At 33.2% G+C, this 11,136-nt stretch overlaps 1 protein-coding gene across 3 annotated transcripts; it reads right to left on the bottom strand.

Annotated features, from left to right (window-relative positions):
* LOC127969225 (ribonuclease P protein subunit p30) lies at positions 1-11,068 on the bottom strand. 3 transcript variants are annotated; one of them, XR_008156240.1, is made up of 13 exons: positions 10,787-11,062; positions 9,747-9,802; positions 9,611-9,667; positions 9,465-9,530; positions 9,301-9,369; positions 9,089-9,178; positions 8,613-8,729; positions 8,506-8,535; positions 8,377-8,414; positions 8,201-8,280; positions 7,886-7,994; positions 6,644-6,742; positions 1-1,111 (listed from the first exon to the last, which is right to left on the bottom strand). XR_008156240.1 is itself a non-coding variant. In XM_052571051.1 (12 exons), the coding sequence occupies exons 1-12, from the start codon at positions 10,854-10,856 to the stop codon at positions 1,107-1,109; spliced, it is 777 nt and encodes a 258-aa protein (XP_052427011.1). In that variant the 5' UTR covers positions 10,857-11,068; the 3' UTR covers positions 1-1,106. The 3 variants fall into 3 exon arrangements, 2 of the variants coding, with proteins under 2 accessions (XP_052427011.1, XP_052427010.1); XM_052571051.1 differs by lacking the exon at positions 7,886-7,994 and having other exon boundaries at positions 10,787-11,068; XM_052571050.1 differs by lacking the exon at positions 1-1,111 and having other exon boundaries at positions 6,626-6,742.
* Between the last annotated feature and the right edge of the window lie 68 nt (positions 11,069-11,136).

The following is an 11,136-nucleotide window of genomic DNA, read 5'->3' as shown; positions in this document are numbered from 1 at the left end:
TATTTAGTACTGTCCTGAATAAGCTATTTCACATAACAGATGTTTACATATACTCCACAAGAAAAATTTATAACCGAATTTATAAAAATGACTCCATTAAAATGTTTACATACCCTTGAATCTTAATACTATGTGTCATTTCCTGGATGGTCCATGACTGGTTTTATATTTTGTGATAGTTGTTCATGAGTCCCTTGTTTGTCCTGAGCAGTTCAACTGCCTGCTGTTCTTCAGGAAATTCCTTAATCTCCTAAACATTTGGTTTTCCAGCATCTTCTGCATATTTGAACCCTTTCCAAAATCCATATTTTGACACTGAGGAACTCATGCATAGCTATTACAAATGGTGAAAACATGTATAATGATGCCCAAGAAGGCCACACAATGAGACGGGGGTGTAAACCTGTCCCTCTTTTAATATTTAAATTTAAAATTAAATCTGCATTGTTCTTAAGGGGGCTTCTACACCCATCTAACCATATACATTTATGTTCATTGTGCTCATCATATTCTCAGATGTTACATTTGTAACAACATGTTGCATATATACATAAATAGTTTATAAAAACTACAGTCAGTGCTTGAACTTAATGACTTGCCAATTTTGTCCCACTTCTAATAGACAACAGATATGAATTCACAAGAATTAGACAAGAAGCAGCTTAATCTATATGAATGCATAAAACAAATACATAATGGAGATACAAATGTGAGAATGAATCAAATTCCTTCAAATAAGTTAAAACAGTTTTACAATTACATGTAAAATACACTGATTATTACTATTTACAACTATGATGAGCAATGTATAGTACTTAATAAAATAGCTGTAGTGATGAATTATCAATTTCATGCAAATGAATGTTAAATATTAACTATAATCAAAACTCAGGATCTGAACAGTTAGAAATGATGAACATTTTCAGTATAGATTAAATAAAAATGAGCATATGTTCTACTCTTCTACCTAACTAACTTGTTGGCAGTCTGTGGAGAAGGTTCAGATATATTGGGTTCTCAGTGGCTCAGCTCATTAGGAGGCACCCACAGATTCCAGTCCCACTGCTGTCTGCTCACTCAGCACCACCTCAAATCAGTCACACTAATCACACTGCGAAAACACAATTACATCCATTGGATAGCATGAATATATACATACGTGTTACATAAAACATAGAAAAGCTGGTTTACATGAGAAATTTGAGACACATTATACAATGCAACATTTCTTGTACATATTATTATAAAAGAACTACAGGGCACTTTCCATAAATATGGTTCAAAAGAATGAATGAATGAAGGAGTGAATGATAGGAAACAAATAAATAAATGTTGTAAAATGGTTGCCTGAAAAATGTGGGACACAGCTAAATATGAACATATTCATGTATGAAAATATGAATACCGTTGTGGTATGATTTTAATTGCTGAAAACAGTCGAGAAGGTCAAGGCCTCTATGGTGGGACAGGCCAAAAACACAATTGTGACTCTGGACCACTGTAAGTAGCATGGGTATATTTGTAGCAATAGACAACAATATGTATAAATATGAGTATAAGTAAAAAAATATAGATTTGTTCTTTTATTTCAAAAGTCCTTAGGATATTAAAGTAAATTTCCTACTGTAAATATAACAAAACTTATATTTTATTATTAATATGTATTGCTAAATATTGTCATATCTTAACAATCAATATTTCAATGGAAAGCTAAAGCTTGTTTATTCAGCTTTTAGACAGTGTATAAATCTCAATATTGCAAATTTACTTTCATGATTGGATTTGTGGTCCAGGGTCACAGTTTTATTTATTATTGTGTGAAAATGAATTTCATACTTACATATTCAAAAACGAAGCAAAATGAAAATACTGAAAATTATACAAAAATAGTGAAATAATATTTATCTGTATTTATGTATTTAGGATAAAATGTGATAAAAAGTAGCCTTAGCCATAAAAATATTATCACTCTGTTAAGTGATCATAGTAAATATTAAGGTCACTGAATGCTTGCAGATGAATTGCACTGCCAGTTATTTCAATGCTTAATTAAATTTTTTTTATTCTGTAACATGACTGCTAAGCTTTCATGCATCAACACTGAGTAATATTTTCATATGATATTATCACTCAGTGTGATGAAAGGTTTGAAAACTCGCCTCGCACATCTTTGATGTGCCCTAGTGCATAAAAATGTGTCAGCACAAGGTTAGTATTTCATATTGCATATTAATATTGCTCGCGGTATGCTGTACCAGAGCTTTGTGGTGACAAGTTCAACACACACGTGCCAAATAGTAGATAAATCAGTCACAGTACCACCTGACTGAAACTCAAAGCATGAACATGTGATACATACCTTCAGATTAGAGGCACACTCAACACTGCAAAAATAATTTATGTTTAAAATAAGGTTTTGTTTTAAAACATATTTTCATATTAATTGTTTAGATATTTGACAAACAAAAATACTGATTACATTTTTTAAGCCATAGATAAGTTCAAGATGTCTTTACAAAAAAAAGAAAAAAGAAAAAAAAAAAAAACAACAACAACAACAAAACGTTACATGTGACTGCCAGACCTGAGGTCTAAAAAGAGCAGGTAGAGGCTGTTACAAGCTTCAGAAATGGTTGATAAATATTAAGGCAATGTGTTTAGTTAAAGATCATCTTTACAAGAGGACAGATAAAACTCAACATGGAAGCTTCACATATCAGATTTCCTACTGACCTATGGTCTAAATACCATTTACAAGATATTGCAATACAGAAAATCTCATTATTATCTCACTGGAATAATTCCCATATTAGATGCAATGCACATATTATGATTAAACTGTTTAAAATGCAGTTTCCATGAATCATAAATGACAGAATTGAAGGTCTGTAGATTCTTGGATTCCAGACCATGCTAATAATACAGGTGGTTCACAATTCATCAACTTTTGCTTAGGAAAATTGTATTTGATTCATTAATGAACTGATTTTGATTAATGTCTTCATTATGCATTCTTATAAATGTACTTACAAGATTACTAAATTATCAACCCTCTTTTTTGAGTAAACATCAAGTTACATTTTGTATTGAGTGCAAAATCCAAAATTTCAGAGCAGTTTTACAGCCTTTGGCAGCAATATAATTGACAGCAATTATAATGCTCATTATAATTTTATTTTATTTTTTCAAATTTTCTTAAGAACCCTACTGATGCCCCCAGATTGAAAGCCATCTCACAAACATTGTGATGTGTATATATCTCAATTTTTTTTTTTTTTCTTTTTTTTACATTTGAAATGCTAATGAGAGAATGTTTATTTTTGTAATCCATATGCAACACTGCTAACTTCTTCCAGTGTCTTGATTTCTTAAAGTTCCAAATAATGCATTAACAAATACACCCTAATGTTGCATGTTATACCACTGGCAATATTTTTTCATCTTTGGTGCAAACAAATATTATTTTTTATAGAAGGAAATATCTCTCTTTCTAACACCATTTTAACATTCTGCTTGTTAAAATATGTTGTATGTAACCTCTCATAGCACTTAAGAAAACCTTGAAAATGACACTCAATTAGACATGATACAATGCTACCAATATTAATTTTTAATAGATAAATTCTTCACATCTTTACTGCCTTATATCATAGTTTTATAGGCCCTGGACATGTGGGAAACTAGTAAAATAGCAGCTGCCATGCAAGACAACCACACATGTGACTTATTACTGTAAGTGATTCATGGGCTGCTCAATTAAAAATAGTCACAGGGTGCGAAAGTGTTACCTGCTCTCGTAACAGAAGTAAAGCAAGTGATGAAACCTAAGAGGAAAATAGCCTCATAAACCAAGACAACTACCTTAATATATGAGACAGTCAAAGCTGATTATGATGTTATAAGTCTTCATTTCACTTCATAACTAATTCCTGTATCTTTGTGTGGGATGTGGAGTGGTGTTCTGTGTCTTAGGCTTCGTGGTCTGCTGTAAGTCATCCTTGGATAGACGAGGCTCTATGGCGGCGCATCAAGCTGTCCCAGGTTTAATTTCCATTCCTTAAAATGTTCCCAAAGCATCTGACTTCTGAAAATGTTTTTTTCACCCTCAGCCCCCTTCGAAATGCATCTGACATCACAGTGACGTGGAAACTTCTCAGGTGGGAGGAGTCAGTTGAACAACAGTAGCATGATGTCCTCCAACTGTCACCAATGCATATATAAGTGATGCTTGGCTTGGATGCTTTAAATTTGTCACAAGAAATTTTCAAGGAAAGTCATGGGAATCCTACAGGACGATGAGCTGGTAATGGCTTATATGTCTATTTCTAAATGTCTATTTTAAAAAGCAGTTTTAGTGATTTCCGTTAAGCATTTTAAATAGTTTCATTTAATTATTTTGTCTCAAGACTTCAGTTTATTTTGTGCATCTTGGAATTTTAGGTACTGGGCTCCTTAACTTTAAAAACTGATAATAGCAGGCCTTACTTATGATACTTATACTTGTATTATTTGAAATATTTAAAAACAACATCCTCTTCAAACTACTTCAATTGCTAAATAAATTTGAATAGAGATAGACTGTATATATATAGATAACCTGTTTGGGCTATTTATACAAAATGTTTGCTGTTTTAGGGATAATTCGCCCAAAAATCTCATGTCATTCCAAACCTGTTTTTTTTCTGATGATCATTCAATGAATTTGTTCTTTTGTGTACCATAAAAGAAAGTCAGTCATAAAGGGTTGGAATGGCATGAAGATGAATATGATTTTTAGGTGAACTATCCCTTCGAGTGGTTATTTCTTTGATCTAAATTTGTTATTTTAGGATACAGATATCACAAGTGGAAACAAAGAGCAGGATGACACTCTGGCACAGCATCCTTCTGAAGAATCCAAAAGCTCTGTTGAACATAATCTGAAAGCCTGTAATCTTCAGTGTGACAGTGAAGTCATTTTAAATGGTTTTAATGTAAGATATAGGTTTCTTAAGCATTCATTTGTATACCTCATGTAGCATATGTTATTAGAAGTGCATTTTCTTTGCCATATCTGAATGATTTTGCAGACTGACAACAGTACTAATGACCTCCACGAGATTAAAGAAAGTCAGAAGATAAAAACAAGTACACCGGTCTACAAAACACAACCTAAACAAGAGATAGTGGTAAGCATACTTCAAAGCAAATATTATTGAGATTTCAGCTACTCAAGTAATCATCTCATTGTCCAACAGAATGATTTTGTTGATGAGGATGAATTTCTGAAGGCAGCACTGGATAACAAATTGCCAATGATCAAAAGTTACCTCGCCAGAGGTGCAGACCCAAACGCCTGTGATAATGTAAGTGTTTACCCAACACATTGAATAAAAGGCGCCTGACAGCACTTTAATCTAAATATATATATAAATTAAACCCTGGGCAAGTTGATGTGCTGGCATAGAGCCCCGTCTATCCAAGGATGACTTACAGCTATGAAGCCCAAGACACAGAACACAGCATCACTCCACATCACACACAAATATACAGGAATTGTTTATGAAGTGATATGAAGACGTATAACATCATAATCAGCTTTGACTGTCTCTATTAAGATATTAAGGGAGTTGTCTTGGTTTATTAGGCTATTTTCTTTCCTAGGTTTCATCACATGCGTTACTTTGGTTATGAGAGCAGGTAAAATTGTCCCACCCTTTGACTATTTTTAATACATTTTTTTAACTAGTTCAACCGAACAGCTTTGCACAGAGCTTGCTCACAAGGAAATGTGGAGATTGTGCAAACACTGCTGGAGGCCGGTGCTTCAATTGAAAATAAAGACAAGGTATTGAATAATTTACTTAATACTTAAGTATAATTGTGCATTTCGTTGACTATGTACTACTTATTTCTATGAATACAAACACACATTAATACTTGAGAGAGTGTACAAGATGAAGAATTAGAAAACATGTTAAACCTAAGCTTCAAATTCATGTGCAAATATCTAATACAGTAATATACAATTTTATAAAATCTTCAAGAAAAGTTACAATTTAATGACTAAAACTGCAACTGGTGTAACCATCAAGCAAAAAGTAGTGAAAATGTTCTTAATCCTTGAGTACAAGTGAATATATACATCTTTAATTAACATTATAATTTCATACTGTTTAAAAATACATTTAAAATTATTTCAACAATATTATGAATTAATTCATAAATATATATTTTTTACCCTTATCGATATTACTATCACATGTTGGTTGCACCTCAGTTTTGCTTTGTTTTTATATTTTAACAAAATGGATGATAAAAGATTATACTAAACCTATTAGTTTTTATGGAAGAGGTGATATTTTAGGTGTTATTTTTACTTTGGATGTATATTTAAATAAGCAAAATGAGCAGTTCCGTGATTGATTCTGTACATCTATTCTATTCATCTAATTTGCATAATATGAATGGATCATCTTATTATTTTGGATGTACTTAATTAGCTTCAAGCAACTGAAGTTCACTGGGCTTGTCGTGGTGGCAGTTTGCCTGTGCTGGAAGCACTACTTAATCATGGGGCAAAACTGGATTCCAGGGACAAGGTAAAAGCAGTTATTTAACAGCAATTCTATTTTAATAATACAGCTGGTGTGGTCTGACATACTGTCTCTATCGGTTACACTTGACGTCCTCAGCTTCGCAGCACCCCCCTTCATGTAGCAGTCAGGACAGGACACCATGAATGTGCTGAACATCTCATACTCTGTGGCGCAGACATCAATGCAAAAGACATAGTAAGAAATATGGCAACACAGTCAGTAAATAAAGTTAATTAACACTTTAATGGTAACTTTAAATGTCATTCTGCATCAGGAGGGTGACACACCACTACATGATGCGGTCAGACTGAATCGCTTCAAGCTTATCCAGCTTCTTCTGTTGCACGGAGGTGACTTAAAACTCAAGAATCGTGTAAGTATTCTTAAATGTAATGCTTATCCTATATACTTTTATCTTGTTGATTATTAATTGGAATGCTATCAGATACTTATAAATGGTAACATGTAGGAAATCAATTCACTAAGATGCTTATTTAAGCTGTGCACAGTTCAATGTTCTGGTACTTGCAATGCTTATCACTTTTGCTAGTGTGAAAACAGCCCTCTAAAATTATTTTTAGCAGCCAAGATGTTTTTTGTAAAGGCTTAGGATCAATATTGTTTGGTTATCATTGCTTTGTCTTCACCAGGATGGAAAGGCACCAATGGACAATGTTTCTGAGTGGCAGAATGGAGCTAAAAACATATTTGACAACTTTAAGGATTAAAAAAAGTAGATGCAATACTTGACCACCTTAGGTGTGCTTTGGGCATAATGCACTCAAAAACCTGCATTTTTAAATTGCCTGCATATTACAATCTGATATCAAAGGAAAGTATATTATTGAGCACTGCATGAGATTATTGGGTTTTGCAAAAGGAAAAGTTATCCAACGTTTGACAAGAGTTTTGGAAATTGAAGCACACAAGTGTTTTGGAAATTGAAGCACATGGATAAGGCAGAAAGGAATGAGAAACTTAATGGAACATAGAGCTTCCTCTTCACATGGAAATGCATTGCGTGAAATAGATCTACTGCTAAGATAAGATTTGAGCATGATTGATGGACTTCTGATATTAAAAATCTGATTTTATAACAGAATGCACTTAATGTGAAATTAGCAATTTTGTACTAGTTAAATTTATCTGTACATTTTGTTTGCAATTCTTTTAAAGCTTGATTAAAAGGTAATTTTTTAAATATATTTCAATTTAAAGTGTATTGCAATATTTTGAGAAAAAAGGATTCAAGGAATACTAATCTTCAATTAAAAAAAATTAATACACATGAATTCTGAAATACTGACTATGAAAATTCAGTTTTGGCCTTTTTAGATACTGGAGATTCTTCTTGTTTCTGGGGAGTTTTTGGTTTCTTCATGGTGTAAACAACACCAGATGCAGTGGCTCTCGTCTCTGTTATAAAGAATCATGAAAATTAACAATGAACATTCACATAACACTTTACAACTAATATCAAAGAGACGGACGGAAATGCCCATCAGTATAAATGCATACTCAGCAAGTCAACTAGCAATCTTACAACCAACAAGACCACGTGGCATAGAATTAAGCCTGTACTGGACAAATGGGAAATAGTTGAGCTCTTTCCAGTTATTTACCTCCATGAAGCAAGACAGCTCGACAATTAGTAGAAACAGCAGCTTTGGCATCTCCTTCAGACAGGCTGAACACAAGCCCTCTGAAATCTCAATGAAGGAACATATCAACATAGATACAGTGCCTTTTAGAAGTAACATGATATGTTAATATGATTTATTCATACACAAAAGGATACAAATTGGCAATGTCATACGGACCCCTCAATTCAAGAGGCTAAGGAAAAAAACAAAAGACAACAATGTCATACTGACTACACAATACAGTAACACTAAAATTATATATCAATTTACAAAATACTTTTTACCTTTTCTGCTCCACTGGACACTATGATATTCTGTGAGAAAAAAAAATATTTCAGAAATAGCTTAAAACATTTTAAAGGTGTTTATTTGTAAAAAAGGGACAACACACTTTTCCTTTACAGACTTCCATAAGGCTGATGGCATTGGCGATGGTGTATCTCCTCATAGTGGTGTCTCTAATGGCTGCTGCATAACAGGTCTCAAAGAAACCCCCCCTGTCAATAGCCTGAAGTGACCAACAATATAACAGTGATGATACATAATTTAAAGGGATAATTCATCCTTAAATTACCATCATTTATCAACCATCATGTTGTTTCAAACCTGTATTAAAAAGTGACATTTTAAATATATAGTAAAAAGTGGAATACATGTTCTGTCAAGATTAGGAAATTATGTAAAACACCATGAAAGTATCATTAAAGTGGTCCATGCAACTCAACATTTTGCAAGGACATTAATTTTATATTCCTTTAGGAACTTAAATTCAAAACTTTGTAATTTTACTTATTTTATAAATGCAGCAGTGCCGCTTAAATTCACCTTGTATGCTGTTAGGTATGAATATAAAATACCATAACTCACCCCATTAACTGGAGCCTTTTTAAAATGGAAGGGCTGTTTTTCAGCAACTGCAATGCAGATAATGTCCACATCAAAAGTCATGCAGGCTGCCTGACACAGACAAAAAAAATATATACAGAAACGTTATCATCACAGCAGTTGGTTTTCATCAGAAAATAAATAATACTAAATAGAATACAATTAAGCTAATTCAGAATTTTAATTTCACTTACATGAAATAGTTTTTCTGTCTTGGGGTACACTGCAACAAGGTCGAAGCTTTTGTATTCATTGGTTGGTCTCTGAAGAAAATTACATTAAAAAAAATAACAATAATTATATAAACAAAACATTAGCAAATGTCTTACAGTTTTTTCATTATAAACTTGCAACTTACAAAATGAGAAGCATCAGAGGCTATGATGGTCAATCGATTCAGTACTTTGATGGAAGAAGATTTGCCCTATAAAAAAAGCACACAATATTCATTAACAGTATCCATTATGGTTAAGTATGATCTAGAAACATGCTAAAGTAATTTACCTGTACTATTGGGAATTTATCAAATATGTCTGACACACTCTGTGGCTTAGGAATTTCCTATTATACAAGAAAAGAAGAGCATCATCAAATGAACTTCTTAAAGTGCACAGGCTAGTCTAACTACTTTATATCATACCTGTTTCTTCTGTTGTGGTTCAACCACATAGTTTATTGCGACTGTTGAGTAGCTAACTAAAATATAAAGAGTGAAAGTTAACTAAATTAACTGTTTGTCAATAGTACATCAGATATATGCATTGGTTTACCCTGCTTCTAGTTGATCAAAGTTGGGCCAAACTGGTCATGAGGTAGCAGACCTGGTTTGACCAACTGGACTGGTAGCTGTTTTGTTGCTAGTGCAAGCTCACACAAACTAACAACCAGCTAATTACCATCTTAGACCCCAGCCAAAACAGAATTACAGAATTTCCAAAAACATTAACTAGTTTGGCAAGGTATGGATTAAGCCTTCACAATCAAAATGCAATATTAAAGAACATCTTAAATTTACATTTATTCATTTAGCAGACGCTTTTATCCAAAGTGACTTACAGATGAAGACAGTGGAAGCAATCAAAAACAACAAAAAGAGCAATGATATATAAGTGCTATAACAAGTCTCAGTTAGGTTAACACAGTACACGTAGCATGGGATTTTAAATAATATAATAAATAAAAAGAAAACAGATAGAATAAAAAATATAGCTGCAAGCAGCAATAACGGGGCCAAGCACTACAGAAGCAAGCTTCAGACGAATGGCAGGAATGAGTAATTAAAACCGTTTTAAGATTATTTTAGGCAAAATGGCTTGAAAACAATAAACACAACAAAACGATTTATTGGCTTATCACGTGTAACCAATAGGTGGCGCTGTTACCAAATTAGTTTGGAATGGTCAGTGTGAGGTGACAATGACACATACAATGTTTGGTGCAAAAATGTCAAAGCTTTGCTGAGATACAGACTCAAATGCATGTTGGCATCCTTCCAGCAAATTCGTTGATGCGCTAAATGAAAATCGTTTTGTATGTCGACACGAAATCCATATCTTTTAGGTGGCTCAGTCTGAAGATGATACGATTCAATTTTGGTGAAAATCGGACCAGTGGTAGATAGTTAACCTACTGGTTTTAACCATAATTTCAGCAAATATAACTACTATTACTGCTACTTACGGTGAGCTGCTGTCTCTATGATGCTTTTGAGTCTGTTTTTATCATTATTGCTGATGATGTTTAGATCCATAAACACAGTTATTTTTTCAACTATTTTTACAAACGCAAATCTATATAAAATTTATTTCTTATCACATAAATCTAAACCAATTCAACGATTGTACTGAGACCCACATGCACACAAACACATTCCACTTTAAAGTTTCAACTAGAAGCATGGTCCACGTGAGTTAGTTGTGTTTTATGGGTAATGTAGTTCGCATCTGCCATTTTTGCGTTGGTTTCGCCTATCGTGTCAGTCAACTAGAACTACAGTACAATTTACTTCCGCTTTGAGTGCGAAGCTACGT

Source organism: Carassius gibelio, chromosome B12, assembly GCF_023724105.1.
Source record: "Carassius gibelio isolate Cgi1373 ecotype wild population from Czech Republic chromosome B12, carGib1.2-hapl.c, whole genome shotgun sequence".
Taxonomy (NCBI): domain Eukaryota; kingdom Metazoa; phylum Chordata; class Actinopteri; order Cypriniformes; family Cyprinidae; genus Carassius; species Carassius gibelio.
Note: the sequence above shows the minus strand (reverse complement) of the source record. Positions and strands in the feature narration are given on the sequence as shown.